The following is a 22,184-nucleotide window of genomic DNA, read 5'->3' on the forward strand; positions in this document are numbered from 1 at the left end:
GATGCTTCTGTCTAGTAATTTCTTAACGGTGCTGCTATTTTTTAATGGTTACCTATTGCTGTCTGGGCAAAATGTAGTGCATGAGGTTGGAGTTAGTATTCCATGGTGGCCTGGGACCTGCCCTGCCCATGAGCAGGGGCCGAGGCTGGCAGGGTTACTGGCATGGGGCATTAGCCTAACTAGGACTGCTAACCATGGACCCATTCCCTTATTTTCAGAGGGATTTTGAAATATTTTTGAGTGTGTTGGTACCTAGGGTACATTTGTTCACTGGAGTAAGAATTTTGTGAATTTGAATATGAATTTGGAAACTTCAGGAAGAATCTCCTTAACTGGGATAAGGAAGATGTTTGGTTTGGCCCGGGGTATGTCTCTTATTTCAAACACTGTTTCTGCTGTCTAGGATAAACCATTATGAAGAGTCTTTTAGCCTGAGCTGTGACAGATGGGTATGTCCTTGATATTTTGTCCTTTATTGATGAATAATGCATTATTAAACTGTGGGTAATGGTCTTTGATCTCAGCATAGGTACTTTTCTGCATGAGATCTAATTCAAATAAATATTATTATTTGTCCCATCCATACATTAACTTACTTCGTTTAAGCCATTATGTAGATACTTTGTGATACCATCAAAGTAAACATCTACCTCTGTATATTACAAGGTTGCTTCTTATCACTCTTCCACCAGAAATTTCTCAAATCCTCAACTTAAATTTTCTGTTCATGACCCTGAAGATAGCGATGGGCATATTACTTTGGAGTAATTAATTGTAACTTTGTCTACAAGAGCATGTTACAGAAGCAAGAATCCCTATTTTCATGAAAATATTGTTCCCATAAGCAACACCTGTGGTACAGGGCTGTAGACTGGCAGGTGAATTGCAGAAAAGCTGTAAGTGTTCATTTTTGTTGCTAGTCTAGTTCAGTTTAAGATCAGGTGAGGAAATTGCTTACTTTGCAGTAAGCTAACACCCCTGATGAAGGGGATGGAAATTCCCATGTTCTGTTAAGTCTTTGGGGTCTGTCTCTTAGACCTGTGAGCAGCAGTATCCATAGAGATGTTGCCAGCAGTTGAGATGTACACATGTTGATTAGTGCTTCCTAATTGCATTTACCAGTGTCTTCATTAAGGTCCTGTTGAGGACAGAGCCTAAAATACCTTGGTTGTGGTGTGTGTCTTGTGAAGCTATGAATTTCTGCATAATATAAGCACTTTTTTTGCATGAAAAATGTATGGGCAACACTTTAAAAAAAAAAAGCGTGTGTATATATGGCTTAGAAGCTGAAATCCTACTGCAGTGAACACTAATGATTCTTAAATTACTTAAGGGCTTTTTAAAATTATAGCTTTTGTTTCTAGAACTTTGCTAGTAATAACAGCAGTGGGAGGTTGGATGTTCCTGGGCTTCATGGAGAGCCTGCTCTGGCCTTGCTTTGCATTGCCTTCTGGTAAGTAGGCTTCTGTAGTGTTTCTTAATCTTGATCCAGTAGCATGGTTGTACAGTATGGCTTGTAACACAGCTTTCACTGTCTAAACTTTCAGGTTGCGAATGATTCTAGATTATTTTCTTAAAGGGAAAAACAAAGTGGAATTGTGACAGGTCTACAGCAGCTGAAGACTTGCAGCTGTCTGCTTATTGCACTTACATACACGTACCCGTGGGAATCTGTGCATGAGTACACAATATGACACACGTATTCCCAGGTTGGTTAATATAGTTCAGGTATAGATTAGCAACATGCAACTTGGTAATATGGTCAGGAAACTAAACAAGTAGGTGGTGATTAGGAAACAAAACTCTGAGCAGAAATCTAGAAAGCAAGAAAAACTATAGAAAGATTCTTAATTCACATTCCTTTTGCTTCAGTGTATTTTTAGGTTGTATCTCCTTCACACTGAAAAGCTGTTTTAGGTGTTTGTCTCTAACATGCTCTTGTATTATTACTATTATGTAGTATTGAGGTTTTTGAGAACCTCTCCAATCTTTCAGGGTTTGTCTCAAATACTTAATGTTTTTGGTTTTCTTTTCTGATCACCCTGCTAACACAGACAGTTAAATACAGTTTTTGTTTGTCCCTCTTGAAAAAGAGATGACTAGGCAGTCAGAGGGAGACCTCTTACCTTTGTGGCATCTGTCTGATAAAATGCTGTCCATGGTGGAAAAAGATGCTTTCAGCAAACTTTGGCTTGTAGCATCAATCAAAGAAACATGTCATCTTACTGTTGAGGTTGTTTGTTTTTCTTCAAATCCCTTTGGCCTTTGTATGCATCTTGAAAGAGTAAATAGTAGCTCCTGACTTAGGCTTAAAAAAAGCTAGGAGGGAATAAGGAACGATACAGAATGATTAAATAGGCCCTCATGAAACCTTAGCTTTGAGTGATCTGACACAAATTTGGCAGAAATAAGATGATTGAAGAAGTAAATGTTCCTTCAGAAGGCAGAGCTGGACTGCGTTCCCTTAGTTCTGGTTTCAGAAATGTACGGACCTTTGAGCAGAGGCCACCCTAGGGACGTGGGGTGGGCAGGAGCCATTGGTGGCCCTGTCTTGGCACAGAAGTAGGACAGCTCCCTGCCACTGCCTTTGTTCAGGTCTGTGGGGGGGGACAAGGAATCACAAGGGGTTTTGACCTGAGCTGATTGTGAGGCCCACCAAGTAGGCCAGGGATGCGTCCATTTTCCTCCCTGGGTGTTGTCTGTGACTCCTCTCTCCAAAGCTGCATGCCAGAGCTGTGGCTGAGTACGGCGAAATCAAGGCTGTATTCTCCTATATTTTCATATGTAAATCAAGTTTAATGGCAGCAATGATTACAAGCAAATTCCAGTGAAACCAGTCTAAATAAAGAAGCTCTAAGTGACAGGCTTACAAGAAGTTGGTTTCCTTTAGTGAAAGGATTTAATCTGGTGCAGGGGTAGTAGGCAACTTTTGTGGCCATTGCCTGTTACCCTAGTTACTTTTCCACCTTGCCTTCACTTGGTGCTGATAGAACAGATCCCTTCAGTTGGAAGGGACCTACAACGATGAAGTCGAACTGCCTGATCGCTTCAGGACTGTTGAGCACATTTGCTGTAGACTTCCCTAGATGTTTGGAGAACACTGAAGAATAGGGCCAGACGGTGCTGAGGCTTATGGGATGTGTGCCTTCTCTGTAGCCATCTCAACGAGCGAAGAAGCTGGAAACAGCAATCAAGCCTGGTAGAAGCTCATAAAGAGCAACAAATACTGTGAGTTGAGGTAATAAATATGATAAATCTGTAATTATATTCTGCTTCTGGAAGAACATGTAATGTTTGTCCTTAGGAATGTGCACTTTATTGTGCTTCCCAGAAATTACTGCACATGAAGTGCTTGCCTGTACGTCGCTCTCCATTTCCACGTTTTCTGTAGGCTTGGGGAGGTCTGAACGGCAGTACCCTAACTGTAACGCTCCCCCCTGCATTTCCTAGCCCCAGAATACCTGCAGTGGGAGTAAGAGACCATACAAAGTATGTACTGTTTGTTTACTGTCTCTTAGCAGTTATTGGACACGGAGTTCTGAGCATGGCTTCCTCTACTTGCACCTTAGCTATTGATGAAATGTTTGAGTTACTTCAGTGACATACCTTTTTTCTTTAACCTAGTCCCTTCTGTCATAGAAAGCAAGTCTACATGCGTCAGAACAGAAAACTTTTTTGAGTTTCAGATAAATAATGTAACTTAGTGCGTAATAATACTGTTTTGCTTTTTCTGAGGTTGTGAGGAAAGGTGACCCTATGACTAGGTCGGGTTTGTGCATAGGCTGTTAAACTACTAGAGCTGTCACAGCTTGTGATATGACTTCAGTGGTCTGCTTTCCTCTAGTTTGTCTCCCTTTTGTTTTTACCTTCTTCAAAACTTGAAATCAAAATAAGAGGGTTTGCCTTGCTAGTTCTTACTGTGCTGCTGCAGTGAAGGCCCTGCCTACCCATTTCTATAGCATCCAGCCAGCATGACTTGATGCTGGTATCAGTTCTGTCCTTCAGACATTGCTGTGATAATAGGTAATATTGCCAATAAACTTTACATTCGCTGCACTGCAAGTTGGGGAAAAATTTTGCTTCAGCATATTCATGCAAAAGCATATAATGGACTAGATCAAGATAAGTTGAGCTATTAAAGAAAATTTTCTCATTTACTTGAACTGAAGCTCGTCTCTTAAAATGAATGCATTTGTTGTTCTCCATTTGGATCATTGGTGTGCTCTGTACAATTATTGGGGCACACAACAAATGTGAACTCACTGAAAATGTTGGAACACCATTTCAACTTGAGTGTAGTGAGTGCACTCTGAGACAGATTTCCGTAAGGCTGTAGCCTTGCTGCCGGAGCTGGTGACTGCTCATTTTGAGCTGAGACTTTCAGCTATATCTATATTTAAGATATTTAATATGACTTCCCCTGGAAGAGAGGGAAAGAGTATGTGAAAGTGTATATGAGTGGGGAGTATGTCAAAATATGGAGGGTTTGATAATGATTCATTTCTGGGATATTGGATTTGCCTTCAGGCAGATTTGCTCAAAAGCTTCGTTTTCCTTCTTTCTTTCATGTTCATGATGTATTTATTAGGTAAATAATGGCAAAGCCTAGTTGTGTGGTACATAAGCTTTAATAAAAAAGTAATTGACAGTGAAATTTGACAGTTCTGTTAGAAGAAAATCTGTACTGGAGCTGCACACAGAGCATCTGCCTCTCTGAAGGTCAGTTTTGATGGAGGCACACAACGTGCCTGCAAGGTTCAGGTGTACCAATTGCTTGCTCCTGCTGGAGTTGAGGCTTTCAACCAATGAATAGTTAAAAATCACTTTTTAAACACTCCAGTGGGAAGACATGATTTGTCCTGAAGATCTTACCATCCAGCAAAAATCAACAAAAACACAGGTGATGGGCTTAATCGCACTGCAGTGAGAAGTGGCAGCATTAAACTGGGGCAGGGGCATACAGCTGCTCGTCCTGGGCTGAAGGGCCTGATTGTGCAGGTCTTTGTTCCACTCGATACCTATGGGCCAGCCTTATGGGAATAGCCGTGTCAAAGCCAAGTGTGGGAGCAGATGGGAGGCCTGTGGTGGATTTCTCAGGCAGCTCCTACAATTGGGCCTTTACCACCTGCAGGAAAGTCCTTGTGCGACCCAGACTTCTGTGCCATCCTCACTTCCTTGTGTTCAGAAGAGATGCTGAGAGGTTTTCTTAAAATTTAAAAAACAAAAACACTGACTGGTGTTTATTTTGTTGGAGAGGTTTTGTTTGTTTTTCCTTTTGTCATCGTTATTCAGGAGATGGCTGTGGGACCTATGCCATGGCACCATTTGTTTTCCCATGTAAAAGCAAACAACTTGCAATGCTAATTAAGGAGCTTTTTTAGATAAAGTAAGAGCTTTGCATTATTTATCTAAATTCTTTTTTATTGGAGAATGTTCTGAGTTTGTTCATTAATGAACACTTAGAAATAATATAAAATTAGACCTCATGAATTGTTCATGAGGTGTAATTTACCATGATCATTTTTCTTGGCATTTAGGTGCTGTGAACAGTTTATTATTCATAGATAACATTTCTGACTTATGTGGACAGCTCCATTTTAAGGACTCCTGAATCCTTCATAGACTTAATTTTATTAATTTTGTTGCATTTTCTAGGAAGACTGTATGTTTCAAACAAGTCTCTTTGGTGCCTATGCATATACTTAATTTTAAGATTTCTAATTGCTGCTGGATTTTCTTCCTCATCTCAAATTCATTTCTCTTCATTGTGGAAAATGGGCAGCAGAACATATGTAACTCGGATAACAAGAAAGGGTGTTAAATTATTTGCTGAATGCAAGCTTCTCACAGTGTATGTATGTGACAGCTTTTCAGTCCAATGTGCAGATCTTCTTTTAGACTACTGAGAACAAATCTTGTAAATATACAACATGTATATTTACATTTATGGAGCCATTGGCTATTGCTTATGCATGCAATAGGAAGATAAGACTGTCTTAATCAGTCTGTGGGTAGTTTTCTAAATGATTCATTAACTGTGCTTTGTAATGGTAGATGGATGTCACACATTCACTGTAATAGCAACTGAAGATTAATGTCAGTTATTGTGGCTTGTTTAAGCATTGTAATAGTTTTGTTTATACATACAGGTATTTGCATTATTATTGGAGCTAATACTTGAGCAGGAATAAATTGAAATTAATTGAATTGATTGGAAAAAATGTATATGAAGATATGGCAGGAGTATTTCTGAAACGTTATTTGGAATGTAGGAGTTGCTGTAATGGGTATTTGTTGCTGATATTTTGTAGGAGGGGTTATATGAAGCCTTTTGGTAAGCAGTGTTTTGCAAAACACTGGCAAAGCTTATGCTGTCTTCCTGAGCAGCAAAGCTTTTCTTTGTGAAATCTGTCAAACCAAAATACCTTCTACTTGGCTGATGCATTACCATACTGAGAAAAGTAGTACACCAAGAAGCAGTTTTTATAAGCAGCAGTGTGATGAAACATCCACAATTTGAGATACGGGTTGCCTTTGTTTAACTGACAAAATAACAGTCTTGAAATTCTGCCTAAGTCACAGATTAAAAGTAGTAAGAATAATAACGTTATGAAGACAGAATATACAAATATCGGTGCTTAAATCATCAGTGTCTAAAAACAGCAACTATTTTTTTTCTTCAGAGGCACTGTTAACCTGTATATAGAAAATAATGTTGCAGTATTGGAAGTCTAGCAAAAAGAAAAGAACCTGTGCTATATCAGTAGCAAGTACGTATCAGCACACTTTTGTTCTGCAAAATTTCTAGACCAGTAGTAGCTACCTAAATTAGGTTCGAGAAGGGCTACAAAATCATGAAAACACTGCTAATTTTATATAGCATATGTAGAGGTGTAATGTGAATCTGCAAGGAATAATAGTATATTTTAAATTTTAAAAATAGATATTTGTGTCAAACTACTGTTCAGTTTCTATATTTTGTTAGTATCCAAATAAGCTCTTGATGAGCTAGAGGTAGATTTATAGCCTCCTTTCATACTTTTTTGGAATTTAATTGCGGCACAGTATTTTTTATAAAAAACAATAAAATAATGTTATTACCAGTAATTAAAGCATAATGAGAGTGAGCTCCTGGAAACTCCAGTATCAATTTCAGAGATGTCAATGTTGTGATACAAGTATTGAATTAACGATCTAAATCTTACTGTTATAAATCAGGAAAAAGTGAACAGCATATTAAAATCTACTCTCTGAATAAATAATGTAGTTCTTACGTAGCATGCTGACTGTGGGATCAACAACACCGTAATATTAAACAGTTACCAACCAGCAGTGTCCTTGTGAATGCACGTTGAACTCCGAACAATTTGAGGTGGCTGAGTAGGAGACAAGACAGTGCTCGAGAAGGGGACTGGGACTTAACCTTTTTGTTACCATTAAGTCTTTACTAATATAATTCAGTATGCACTGCTGAAATAAGTATTACTCCTTTGAGACCACAAGAATTTTGAATGCGTGCTCCGGTACTTACCTGTTTTTACATAGAAATGACTCAGTAAAAAATCTAATAAACACTAATAGCTCTTAACAATTTCTCTCTATCCAATATTTTTTCTTACATAGCAAATCAATTTTTAGTAACCTACAACTTTGTAATAATTTGAAGGTCAAATAAGTGATTTTTTTTTTTCCTTTCTACTATTGAAAAAAAATCAGGAAAATCTAACTGGAGCTAGGAGTAACTAGGAAAAAAAACCTGGTGCAACACAGGCTTATGCCAAGATACTCAGAAGTATATGAGAATCTATTTGTTCAAGAGCAGATCTTTCCTGAGCAGCTTACCTCTAATATTCAGTATTTGTTAAATATCGTAAATATTTTGTTTATTTGCATGGAGTGGAAGGTAAGGATGCTTAAAATGCAACTAATAAGAGTTTGCAAAACGTGTAAGTAGGACACTAGCCAGCTTTGAATTTTGTTTGCTTCAATAGACTTTTTTTAAAAGATCATGGGATTTTGTTTATTGTAGGAAACTGTACATAGCTTTTGTTCCTGTTGCTAATAATAGGTGATGTACCTTTTCTCATTGAACTGTGCTGAAGTCCTGCTTCTGCTGTAACTGAAACCAGGTACAATCTTCAGTTTGCTTTAGAAGGGCAGGACCAGTCCCCAGAATTGCAGTTTGTTGTGTCGTTTTTATAATAGAAACGATCTGGTGAGATGACTTAAACACATGGCTGCAGTTAACCATATCAGCTGTCTTACTGTCACCTTCTGACTGCTGACTGTACCTTGTTAATTGCGAGGCTTTCACTGGCTAAGGGAACGGGATTTGAACACAGACATTAGCGTAAAATATGCACTGTCCTGCTGGAGCACCTAGCCTGGAAGCTACTGTATGAAATGGAGAAGGGATGAAAATTTGCTACAGCATATGAAATAATCACCTTCAGCCCGAAGGCAATGACAGCTTGGTGGTGGTGGTCAGTGGTGCAGGACAAGCCGTAGTGCTGGAGCAGGCCCGGTCCTGTGCGGTGGCGGCCTCCATCTTCTGCTTGGCTCAAGGGAGGGACACCAGGCTTCATCAGCATGGTGCTCAGGGAAAACCTGAACTGGATTTCTTTTGTTTTAATTAAACTGATACGGTATATATGAGCATGCTGAGCAGTGCCTCGCAGGATGAGCGTTACCCTTAGGGTGAGGAGAACATACCCGGGCAGCAGGTTATTAGCGAGCTTAGGATTGCAGTTAGTGTCCGCTGTAAGGCTAGGGATGCAGAGATCAAAAGATTATCTTCCAGATGGACTTCCGAGCTAAAGAGATTTAGAAGCATCCAAAGCACTTAATATGTGTGAGTAAATACATGTATGAAATCGGATTGGAACAGGGAATGTGGCTAATAGCGGGTGAGACAGAAGGCCCTGAACACTCAACGCGTGGGGCCGGTGCTGCCCCACGGAAGGTGTCGGCCGTGGTGTGAGGCTGGCCAAAATCAGCTGTGGGCTCCTGACTCGGGTATGCAGACTGCTTCTAGGAGGTTGCTGTTCCTGGGGAATTTATATTCAAAAGGATCTGGCTTTGTGGCTGAAGGCCTTTCTGTTGCTACACAATGTGGCAAGGTTTATTTTTATTTGGAAATTGCTATACCAAGTAGGTATTTCTGGGCCAAATAATCAAAAATAATAGTATTTCAAAACTTGTTTCCGTTGATTAAAGAGGAGGGTTATTCTGTAAATGAAGCTTTAAAGCAATACCAAAGCATTTCAAGTTGAAGAAAATACCACCACTGACCATATAAGCTATTTAGAAACTTAACTGCTGTGATGCAGTTTATTTTAGAAGAGACTCCCGTGTTTGAGTGCCATACACCCCCCCAAACTACAAGCCTAACTTGTTGCAATAGGTACCTCCCTGGCTTTAAAAAAAGAAAGCTAATTAAGTCATGAGTAATTATAATAATTACAGGATGAGATGAGCACGAGGCTCAGGGTTGGTCGCTCTTCTCCGTGCCCATCCCTGCAGCGCACCTTCCTGTGGCTCCAGCCTGCACTGTTGTTTGTCTGTCCATTGTTGTCTGTCTATCCCGTCCTAGGGATGGGCTTCAACAGATGCCAGTGCAGCTGCACAAGTGCCAATCTTAGAGCAGACAGCAAAAGCTGCCGTTTGCATTGCTTTGGTTCATCCACATCCGTGACTGTGTCCTTCTGTGGGCAGCCCCCGACAGGCTGGGTGCTGTGGGTGAGGCAGATACCTGGGCAGTGCCCAGGCTCTTGGCGTTTTGTCCACATCTCTGCAGCTTTGTGCTGTAGGCTGTGGTTCTCTGGCCCATATCCTGCAGACATCTGCACCCACATGGCTGAGTACACTGACAAATGGGGCCACTGTCAAGCGTCTGCTTTGCTGGGATGGGTTCTTGTGTGATGTTTTGGAAAAATCTGAGTATCTTTGGTGAAAAGCAGAGTTCTGTGTTTCAAGATAGAACTGCTTGTTAAAATTTCAGTCTGTTCCTGATAAGCTCTTCCTGATTAAACCTTTCTGGTTCCAGTAAATATCCAAAGACCTTTGTATCTCGGAAGATTGAAAATCCAGGGCTTTATTATTTAAAGAGGTGTCAGTTCGTTAGTGGAAGAAAATAACTGGAGAATATAGGTCATCACTGTAACCACTAAGTGTTATGTCTTGGGACACTGAGTTTATTAACCAAAGGCAGTCCAAACGACAACACTTTGCAGATTGACTGTGCCTGGTTAATGTTGTTGTCGTTGCACTCTGTGATACTGTTATTAAATAGGTAAAATATTTTACCTTTTCATATAGAGCCATACACTTACTTAATCTGATTTAATGGAACTATAATTTTAATTATGATTATTACCTTAAATTATAATTAAATTTATGTGGTTTAAATATACATTTGTGAAAATGGCTGTGTGATGAAAGCAGAAATCAGCTTCGCATTAACAAAAAAGAAGGGTTTTTTAAACTGCATCTTAGTATATGCTCACAGCCAAAGACTAGCATGACCTACTTTGCAACAATAACAGAGGAATCAAGCAGGGTTTTTTGTTGAAGTATCTAAATTGGCCATGAATGCTACCTACTCATTCGTTTGTAAGTATCTTTAAAAATAGCAATTGTATCTATGAAACTTAAGGCTTTTTTTCTTTTCCTCTTATTTTGATTTAGATAATTAGCACCATGGAGCCTCAGGTGTCGAATGGCCCTACTTCCAATACAACCAATGGACCCTCCAGCAACAGTAGAAACTGCCCTTCCCCCATGCAGACGGGGGCTGCCACAGATGACAGCAAAACCAACCTCATAGTCAACTATTTACCCCAGAACATGACCCAGGAGGAGTTCAGGAGTCTCTTTGGGAGCATCGGTGAAATAGAATCCTGCAAGCTCGTGAGAGACAAAATCACAGGTAAGCTCTCTAGCATCGTTCACCTTCACATACATCAGGGTCAGTTTACATCTAGGGTCAGTGAAACCCCAGTGCTCATGTTACAAGTGCTTAGTGTGGGACTTGCTGCAAATACCACCATAAATTTCTTCATATGGTAGGCCTTTAATTTTCAGTGATATACATTGGATCTAGAACAACTGTAAGAGAAGCCTTATGTTTCTAGCCTGTGCACAGAAATAAGGGGAGGAACGAACATTACCGGTGTGTATGCATATAATCCTTCCTATGTAGCTTCTTGCAGCAGAGCTCAGACAGTGATACTGCATTCCTGATCATTCATAAAACAGCCGAGCATAGTCTAAATGGCTTGAGCAAACTGACAGTTCATAATTCTGATTACTTCTTTTGAACCTTACCATCCTTCATCAAATTTTTCCCTGTTAGCAACACTTCTTTGTGTCCCTCACAGCCCACTTACCATGCCTTTCCGGAGCAGCAGTGGTCTGTAGTTGGGGGCCACTGCTCTCAATTTCTTTTGGACGTTTGTGGATATTGGTTAATGAATTTAGCTTTGTTCCTGGAAGACACTTTAATTTGTGATGACCCCTTCCTGCGTGACATGGCACCCGTTGGTAGGTGTCCTCAGAAGGAGAAACGTTTCCCATTACAGATCTTCTCTCAAAGAGCAGAGAGGTGTCTGTGCCATTGCTAAAGGTGTGCACAGGTGCCAGTGTGCCTAATCTGCTCTGTGTCTTTGCTGCCACAACCAGGAAATCACTGATGCACGAGACAACAGCAGGATGAGCAATGACTTTTTATAGCTTGCTTTATAGGTTAGTTTTATACGCTGTGTGTCTACTCGCACTGTAGGTGGGGAACAGCTGAAATTTCACTGCTGATCAGTGCATCACCAGTGTTATGTTTAGCACAAAGAAAAGCAGCAGCCTCAGGAAGGAAAGGGTTCCAGAACAGGAGCCATCTCTTCTCAAGGGTGCACTCTAGGTAGCTTGGGCATGCATCCTGTGGGAAAGGGGCACTGCAAAGATGAAGAATTTGAAAGACAACTCTTCATACCTACCCCTGTAACAGCCTGGCAGCTGTTTTATTGGCAGCATTAGGAAGATCTGCTTAGTGGTTTTAAACATGCAATGTTTCTTTTTTATTTACTTCCTGACATACAGCAATGTTCTTGTTTAATGCAAGACACATAATAAATGGCAGTAGCCCCAGGGCAGCTCAAGTCCTCAGAAGTGTAGTCCAGAAGAGCTTTCTTCTTGCACATTGACCATGATGTATCTATTTCAATATATCTTCTGACTGGGACGCGGCTTCAGGGGTATGGAAAAAAACAGATTGAAAAATGGACTTGACTTTTTATTTATTCTTTAATTTTTAATTTAAAGGAAAAATCACTCATAGTCTCCCTATCCAAAAAATTCCATGTGAAGAGCTGAAGCTCTTCACTCTTAGAAGCCTAGCTGACTCAATATCTCAGTATGACATACTGCCCTTGATACCTGCTACAAGACTAGTTTAGGTCCATATATTTTCTTTTCATTTAAATATGATCTTAGAAATTGAACCATAGGTTACTTCAGTTATTTCAGATGGAAGTGAACGACTAACCCTTGCCTACAAAAGTCTAGTGTGCCTAGCTTGAATTTTGATCGTGGCAGGTCCTATGTTTCAGTAGCTTTTTTCTTCCCATATGCCTTGAATTCATGCGGATTTACTTGAAATAAAACATCAAGATTTTATACATTCTGTGTTGTTCCCATGTAGAATTGGCAGCCTTTGTAAGTAGAACCATTACTTCATCTGCTAGGAACAGTGTTCTTCTTGTTCCATTTTATCTCCGGGCTTTTGTCTCTTCATTTGAAGATATGAGAAATTGGCTATATGATCTTACGGACGTATTCCTGGGTAGTTTTTCCCCTATATTTGTTTCCATACGATGTGCATAAATGGTTATGATCAATAAAATATTTCATAACTATTCTTAAAAATAAAAAAAAGCTTTGAGATCACCACCCCTAATTGATTTTGGAGCCTGCATGTTTTAAGAAGTGATGCAAGCAGATAAGAACCAAACCAAGTTGGGGAAGGAGGAAAAAAACAATGATAATTGTCCTCCAAAGTGTGGCATTTTTGCAAACAGAACTTAATCTGCTAAAGCTTCAGGCCTGTTATCAAGGTATTGTGCAACATTACTAAATTTCAGAGTGTGTTCCTCACACTAAATTGGAGTTACTAAATTGAATGGAGTTGTCAGCCAGAAGCAGTTAATAATCTTCTGATGTTCTTAGAACATAAGGAGTAATAAAATGGAAATGTACTGAGGTCATACCCAACTCATCGTTCAGGGTCATAATGTAAGTGAGGCTTATGGGATTTCATGTTTTTTTTTTCATTTTTGGGGGGTTGGGGCCAGCAAAGCATGCTAGCAGGCTGTTAAAGGAATGACTACCTTTCCAGGGTTCTTTGCTCCTTTTCCTTAGTAAAAATCATTGTAGATTTATTTAACAGCGAAGTTGTGTTGTAGAAAAAATAGCTTTCTTAAGTTATTTGAGCTGAAATGGTGAGGACTGAAACAATTAGTTTGGTTTTGTCTGCTTTTGAATTTTTCATTGTTTGTTCAGAAATTCTTTTAATAAATCACAGCTAAGTGTATGCTGTTTTGTGCTGCTAAACAAATGCTTCAGCATCTGTTTAGAGGCATAGAAAAGGTCACAGACCAAATCATCATGTTAAATAGCTAGCCTGGCAAAGCCATATTAGAAAAATCTTGAATGTATTTCAGAGGCTGGACTGAAACGTTTATGAGAACCAGTTAAATTCTGCATTCCCTGTCCTGATATGCAAGTTGTGCAGATCTTGTAAAATAATATTTAGGCTCTCAAAATACTTTTATTTTCAAGGAGTTCAAAGCTAAAAAAGTCTAAATATATAGGATCCCTTTGAGAGAATTTATGATCTGAACTGTTTTGTTTTTTCAAATGGATTAAACATCGTATGTCGGCAGTAATCACCTGCTCCAAATCCTTTTGCAGGTCTTTTAGAACAGTAGCAGGGTTTTTTAAGAAAATTGATTTGTGATGTTACCCCTCGCTTTGGAAAGACACATGTTTAAACAAGCATATTCCTTTACTAAAAAAAATATGCTAATTTGGTAGTACACCGTACTGAGTTGAATAGGAATGACAGCTTCTAAGACAGCCTTTAATTTGGTATTCAAAACCAAAATTGTAAACTTCGGTTTTGTTTGGTAGCTTCTCAGAACAGGCAGGATATACAGTAGCATTTTTAAAAGATGCTAATGACTTGAAAGAGGAGATAGAAGTCAGGCATACATTTTAATTATGGGGGAGGGGCTGCAATAGAAAAATGTTTTTTTTTCACTGCAGAGATTTTAAGGTAATGAGACAAGGAAAAACAGACTGAAGATAGTTGCCTTCATTTGGCAGGGGTGTTTAATAAAAGCAGAACTTGTGGTTGTAAAGTGTGCTTATTAAATTCTTCATTTACACTACCTAATTAATTCTAGCATTTTAAATTAACAGTGAAACTGGTCCCTGCTGTACCATTTCATAGCTACAGCATATTTCGTCCAACAACCCAGTTGTTCAGGTTTAATCAGCTGCTCTCAAAAAATGAGAGGAAGGAATTTGAGTTTTAGAAAAAACTAAATGACACAAACATTTTAGAACAGTTTTAGATGAAAGGAGATGACTTTACGGAGGAGGACTATGTCTTCAGATGGATGCGAGGCTCAGTTCTTACAAGTGACGTTAAACTGTATAGCACTGCAGATGCACTCCATTTCTTCTTTTGCCCAAAGAAAGCTAGTAATAAATCTCACTGACTTAAGCTGAGGAAGGGAACAGCTTGAATTCGTTAGAAAATTTTCAGAAGAAGTGCTGAGCTTCTTTTGCCCAAGATTGAACAAAAGATATAGTCAGCATAGTGTCCATCAGAAGCGTTGTCATTGCTGCTGGCCAAGTGCGTTGTCCTTGTTGACTAAATTGGCAGGTGGGGAAAAGATGCATGTTATAAACTTAATTGGTGTGGTGAGCGGAGCTCTTTCAAATTATACTTCTGTTTCTCTATAGCTTGCACAGAAATTTGTAGCCCCTGATCTTCAAATGAGCATCATCTAAAATTTTTGGATCTCAAATCTTTTGTACCTTATAATGATCCAGGCGCACTGTAAAGCAGAATATTTATTGATACAGGATTTCTGTGCATCACTTAACATATGACAGAGTTTGCATATTCCTGCTGTGTGGTGCAATTTGATGTTCTTTGCATGCATAATCAGGAACTTCATTGCTCTTCTCCCCCAAAAGCAACTGTTTTAAATTGTTCCTTTTGAATTCCTTTATGATTATACACAAAGATTTACATCTTTCATTTTCATTTCAAGTAATTATAACAGGACTGATATAGATTTAAGATTGTAGATCAGGAATAATGGTGGCATTGTAAATGTAATATAAATATTGATGATCCCTGTGAAAAGGCAGAAAAGACAAACAATCAGCTTAAAGCAGTAGCATCTGTGTTAGCACATGATGGAAGAGAAAAAGTACTGACTGCCTGTAGTCCTGTCTAGAAGTAATGGATTGTCCGTTCCTTACTCTCTGGGTGTTGAACCACATCATCCGAGAACCAAAAGCTAACAATGTTGGAATTGAGAAACAGTACAGCATTATGAGAGTGTAGGAGGAGTCTTCCATGTGAGCCGTGTTCGTTGTGTGCTTCTCCAGGCACCAGTCAATTCCTAGTCTGCAGTGGAGGATGCTCTGCCTCTGCTCCCAGCAAGCTGAGCGTGCACCCATTTTGCTCCAGAAATACGTCTGTGAAGGGTGAAGCTGGTATCTTCTGTCCCTCTGTATTAAAAATTATTTCTTCCTAGCTCCGTGCATAACAAGGGCTTACCAACAAGCACTAAGAGGTACTGCTGTAAAAATCATGGCACAGATATTTATTTAACTGAGCGTAGGCGGTGAATGGTGCTGAACTGGTGGTTCTGTCTGGAGTGTTCTGTTCAGAGGTTGCGTATCTGGTCCCTTCTGAAATCTGGGGCCTGTTTAAGCAGTCTTAATTTCGGCTTCCAGAATCAGTGACTGTTTCTGAGAGCCTTGCCTGGAGGAGGTCTGTATCCTCAAGAGAAGCCATTAATTGGCACTGCAAACTGTGGCAGTGACCCTAGGAGGCAGGAGGGAAGAAAGCCAGGTATAATCATGTTGCCTAACAGTAAGGCTCTCCAGGAGGGAAGCTTTTGAGTCTGACAAAGTATGCAGTAGCAAGAAAATGCTACTTACCTTAGTAAACCAACCTCTTCTATTATTGCCCCACTGCTTGCAGCAGACAACAGCTAAGCTTTATTTCAATGTGAGACTTTGCTGTCTGATAGTGTAGATGGGAGAGAAGTCACAGTGCCTATCTTGGCATCAAGAGGGGACTCTGAAAGCTCCAAAAGCAAAATCATAATGAAAAGTTGCAAAGCAAAATCAGGATTAATGGTTAAATTTAACTCTACAGAAGAGGCCTTGAGGTAATACAGTTCATGACAATAGGTAACAGATGATGAAGTCTATATTTGAAAGCCTCAAGTTGAAAACTTAGTTATTAGTAAAATTGTTTCTTTATCACTGGGGGGAATATCTAATTTTTCATTCAGAAAAAAATAGCTTACATATGTTCAGAAACTGCAGATAGAACATCTATTCACTGAAAACTTTACATACAAACACTTTTATATAAGTTTCTTCTAAGAATTCAGTAGAAGGGCATACCAGAAATGGTTCCTGTTGGGAAGGAAAAATAGGTGTATGACCCATATGCAGATATGTATAGCTCACTGTGAAACCCAGCTTTAAGTTACCCCATCCTAAAGTGACTAACTCTAATCTGGGTATAAACTAATCTTAAATTTGATGTCCTATTCACTGGTGGTGCTCTGAAAGTTCCTTCCATTTTGAGATACTACTGGTTCCAGCGGTTTTGCCCACTCAAAATTACATGAAATAGATAGGATTATAGAATGCAGGGATTATGTTAGATAAGATTTCTAAAATGTTTAGAAGGTATGTAAACTCATGCCTCGTGGCATAAGCCGGCCTAATAACAGGGTTTACAAGAGAAATACCTTGTAGAGGTAGTTTATTCCCTTGTTGACTTGGAAGGGTATTTTAGTAATTCTCTGAGGCAGTGATAACTAGTCACTGATCTCTGATCACTTATTTGGTACAGATCTTGTTAGGCTAGTCTGAGCATCAAAAGCAATTGCTTTGCTCCAGCAGTAGATGAGAATTAACGGAATCCTTCAGAATAGAAAAACACTTGGTACTGTGGTGTTCACCGTTTACAAAGTGAATACAGTTCTGGTTTTTGGTTCAATTTGCGTTTAAAGGCAATATTTAGTAGCACATGCACAGAAAGTGTGGCTGGATATGAAATGCCTATAAGTATTTTAATTTTCTTGTATTTCCCTTCCTTGAAAGCACAGACTTAATATTTCCTGAAATACAGGGAGAAAAATAGATAGTGCTGGCTCTGCATATATATATATATATATATATATATATATATATGGGTGGGTGTCTATACACGTTAGTTCTTTTTAGCTGGAAAATAATGCCAAATTTGGTGACTTACCTTAAGTTGTTCAGGAATTGACTTGCAGATGGGTCTTACTGTACTTCAGTAGATAAAGGAGACTTGTATGAGTGGTATTCTTGTGTTGAGTCCATGGTCAAAATGCAATGAGGAAGGAGTGGTCAGAGTAGTTTAACTGTAGCTGCAATTCAAGTGCCCAGAAAACCAGAAGTCTTGCAATAATGTGTTCTAGAGCTGAAAAAGGAAAAGTCTTCCATGAATCAGATAGAATACAGAGCATGCTTTAATTTGATTGTAATCCTTTTGTTTGGTAATTCCAATTGTGTGTGAAAGATTTAAAAAATAATAGATGGTAAAAAGACATGTCAGTCTTTTTAAACCTAAAATCTAGAATTATTTTTAAGCCTAAATATGTGGTTCTGAATGTCATTAAAGACTTTGAATAAGTTGATCTTAATTTGGTGGCCTAGTTATTTTATTTTTATAGCTTTATTTCCTGAAGTATATTCTCTTCTTGAGCAGAGAACCTAATTTCAGTGTTACATATCCTTTTGTGAGGGCTGCAGATCGAAGACGATCCCCAAATATTGATCATCTAAATCAGTGTTTGGATTAAGTACCTGAACTAAACTCATTAGCACTGTGGGGGAAGGAACATAAGAATAGTAATGAGTGCCTTGGTGGATTTCTAAAATGTTTGGTATGATTTGATGTCTCTTCTAAATGCAGAGGAAAACGATTGAATTTGCATCCGTTGTTTTCTTTATCGCCTCTCTGCAGTTGTCTGGTGCATTTTCTGCATAGGCGAACAAAAGAATTTTGATTTCTTGATTATTTGGAAAACAGCAATTGAAATGAGTGTTGGGGCAAATAGGCAGAAAGCAAGAAGGCATGGCCCTTGTGCTGAGAAAAATCTTTCTAATTAACTTTTTAGCAGTTTCAATTCTGAGACCCGTTCTGGAGAGCATTAAATGCTTTTAATGCATATTTAGTTCATCCTTCAGTTTAACTACTTGTTTTGAGTAAGTAACATTACCTTCCCATCAAGTTTAATGAGGAAGGATTAGAGGTACGGTTTTCTCAACAGCACAAGCGCACCCACAAGTCTGAAAATGACCTCCAGATAGATGGCTACTTAGGAGGCTTTTCAGTGCCTCCGCTGACATTATACTTTGAGATGTTTTCAGCCATTTGTGTCTGTGAGAAGATACTCCATCTACCACGAGAGTCAGCTGAAGTAGATCTGCTGGTGGAGCCCTCTGTTTGACAGAACATCCTTGCCTCCAGTGTTTTGCCCCTTTTCTAACCCACTGTGCCCTTCTATCTGGGAGCACAGAGCCCAGCTTCCCTTGTCCCTAACCCTTTTTCTTTTCTTTCGTTTTAGCCCAAGGAGGACAAAGACAAAGGGGAGGAAAGGAAAATTCCATGAAAGCACTGGGAGATTGGCAGCGGTTTCTACTAATAATGCTGAGGCAGGGCCTTTTGTGGCAGCAGTAGACAGCACATGAGGAGATACCTCACCTTTCAGGGCACTAAGGTTGGCTTTACCAGCATTTCATCTGTTCACTTCTACTCAAGACCTTCTTCCCTTCAACAGAGCTGTGCTGCAGCTGTTACCCCTGCCCATCTCCCTAGTTCTCTTGCTAGACAACTTGTCCAAGAACAAAAGTGACCTGTACAAAAACACTAAATGGCTTTGAAATTGGCTTAGCTTCTGCTCTCTCAGCTCCTGCTCTCTTTTCCCAAGACTGCTTTTTCCTAACACTGGTAGGAATTTCTTTTTGGCTATAAGATGGTGTTTTGGTGACCAGGATTATTTCACCTGCCTGCGGTAGCTTTTTCTCAGACTTGGTGAGCCAGAAAGTACTTGCCCCTTTCTGCTGCAGAGCGGATTCATCATGACTTGACTTCCTAGAGTGCAAGTGTTTTTTCCCACAGCCAGAAGAGCCCTGCAAGGTCTCCTTCACTTCAGCTTCTGGAAATAGTCATCCTGAGACCTTCCAATCCAGATTAGGATCTTCTGCCCATGGGAGTCTACATCTTCAGCGTTCTCATCCTCTTCTTTGTACCTTCTGTTAGCACAGTTTACATGTACACAGTGAAAGACGAAGCCAACTGCCTCTTCAGACCCCATCCACTCAGACCCCATCCAACAGATGTTCTCTGCTTTTGGAGTCTTCTCTGCTTTTGGAGTACCCTGTGTCTGATTTGAGTGAGGACCTGTTTATGTGATCAAGCTAACCTGTTTACTACATGCTTCTCAAGTGAGGGACCCTCTGCAGAAGGTAGTGTTCCTTTTGGAATACCTGCTCAATGGAGGCTTTGCCAGGCCTTACATCCTTTCCTTCTCTTTTGCTTGCAGAAAACTTCAGAGGTTCAAACTCAGTGCTTTGAAACTTAGGATATCATCATCTTAATTTAATTTACAGCTAAGGGGTTAATTTCTAATCAAGTTATGTCATTACCTGCAATAATATATTGGAGAGGAGGATTTACTGCTGTTTTCTACACCTGTGCATCCTTAATGGTGCAAAACCATCTTTTCTCATTTCTTAAAGGATAGTTTCTCTTGCTAGCTGAATCGGGTGTCCAACAACTTTTGTGTGCAGCTCAACAGTAGTCTTGTGATTGTAATCAGTGCTGATAACTCTCAGTAATCCATTGTCTGTTGGAAGTTGCTCTAATGCTTGTCAGCTGACAAAAGCCAAGCATATCTTTTGTGTTTCTCCAGACTCCTGATTCACGTCCTCTTCTCCTGGAGCAGTCCTTGGTAAGGGTATTGCAGCCTCTGACTTAAACTATGGATGGTAAAGCCCAAGTCTTGTTCAGGCCTTTCAGTATCTCTGCCTGCTATTTCAGGTTTTGGAAGGTTTCAGATTTCTGTGGTTCCATGGTCTTGGCATCCTTCTTTTCACTGTGAGACTTTAAGAATAAAAATGTAGAGAAAGTAGAAGACTTGGACTTCTGTGACATGATGCTGTTTCTTTGCCTCTGCTCACCAGTTCTGTTTTGGCTGACTCACTACTTTGGTTTGTTGGACATGTTCACCTTGAGCAGGATTTGTCACTGACTTTGCAGGTGTTTCTGCTTATGTTCCCCCCTAGGAATTTCAGCACAAGTTACTGATCTGCAGGTGCTGCTGAAGGCAGGATATTGGAGTAGGCAGACCTCTGCTCTGACCCAGTACTGCAGTTCTTACGGCTCTCACAGCATCTGTTTAATCAGTGGAATATATCAGCTTGAAGAAAAAACTGAACTCTCATTATTTTTATTCACAAGAGCCCAGAATATTTATTCAATTAGGTGGTTTTTAAGGGGTGTTGCAAAAGCAGATGGATGAAAAGCTGCATCATGCTCACCTGGAAGCAAACAAATGGCAGCATCCCCAGTATGATTAATTGTTGCTGTTCTGGAGGGGCTGCTGTTTCTGCAGTGGAAGGTGTAGTGTCCCTGCTGTCCTATACAGGTAGTCTGTGTTCGCACACGCTTTAAAGCACCTGAAATTAGCTATCAGCAGGCTTCTTGTTATGGCATCCTATAATACCTTCCTCTTCCTTAGAATGCTGTTGGTTAGATGTAGGGGGAGGTTTTACTTTCCCTGTTGGATGGTAGGTAGGGCAGGGTAAGATAGGACATATAACAAGGAAGAAGTATTCTCCAGCAGTTCCTTTTTTAGATTCCTCTGTTCTCCTGCATACTGTATCTGTGTCATTTCTATTTACCCATGCATCTCTCTTCCCCATTTTTCTACTTCATTTTTTTTTCTGCTCTGGAAGTTTCAGTCTTAAACAACCCCAGCCCCTAATGTGAAGAGCTTGGGAACCAGACTGATAGAGCATTTGCCCTGGTGCTTTCTACTGCATTGGAATAGCTGATTTGTTATCTGGACATTATTTGTAGGATTACGGTATGTACTTGCTCAAGGTTAAGTGTTTTGCCAAACTGAAAACAAAAGGAAGGAAAAATGTTTATATCCCTCATGATTACCCACCTACATGTTTAACATTGTGAAAAGTAATGTCTCCTTACCAAAGTCATGTATTGACTACGTATCTATACCATATTCTGTGGTGGTCAGCCAGCAAAAACAGCTTGTCATGATATCCACACCTGGTATGTCCAGAGCCACATATATAGATAGAAGAAGGTATTGACTGATACAGACAGTGTGCCACCTCTCAAAAGGAAAAGGTTTACTTTTCAGTATGGGAAACTTAAGTGATGAATGTGTTCATTCTAATATAATTATAATATTCTTGAGAATAGTATGTTGAAACCCGTATTTTAGACCAAAAATGCGATTACTGAGAACTGGCTGCCTTTTCAATGAAATCATCAATAAATTTAATGGATAGAACCAGTTGGTATATGCTCACAACAAAGTCATAACGTTTTCTGCTTTAAGCAGTTTGCTTTTCATTACTTCCATTATCTGCAAGTATCTATATAGAATATTATAAACACTTGAAACATCTTTTAGAAAAGTCCTGTAATTTTAAAGTTCTTGAAAGTTCTGCCTTAAAGCTGAAGCAAATTTAAGTAGGCTTGCTACAGTCCAAATACTTACGGATAGCAAAATTTTATAGGTAGTGCATTTTGGAACATGATGAAGTAGCTTCACTTTTCTCAGCATCTTTCCAGATGCTATGTGAAG

General features: G+C 39.6%; 1 protein-coding gene across 12 annotated transcripts in view; it reads left to right on the forward strand.

Moving 5' to 3' along the window:
- The window catches only part of ELAVL4 (ELAV like RNA binding protein 4), a 79,662-nt gene that overhangs the window by 26,126 nt on the left and 31,352 nt on the right, over positions 1-22,184 (forward strand). For all 12 annotated transcript variants that reach the window (XM_035332618.1, XM_035332614.1, XM_035332611.1 and 9 more), the window contains exon 2: positions 10,687-10,927. In XM_035332618.1, the coding sequence (XP_035188509.1) occupies positions 10,687-10,927 (241 nt within the window). The remainder of the gene's footprint in view (positions 1-10,686; positions 10,928-22,184) is intronic.

This window comes from Oxyura jamaicensis, chromosome 8, assembly GCF_011077185.1.
Source record: "Oxyura jamaicensis isolate SHBP4307 breed ruddy duck chromosome 8, BPBGC_Ojam_1.0, whole genome shotgun sequence".
NCBI lineage: Eukaryota > Metazoa > Chordata > Aves > Anseriformes > Anatidae > Oxyura > Oxyura jamaicensis.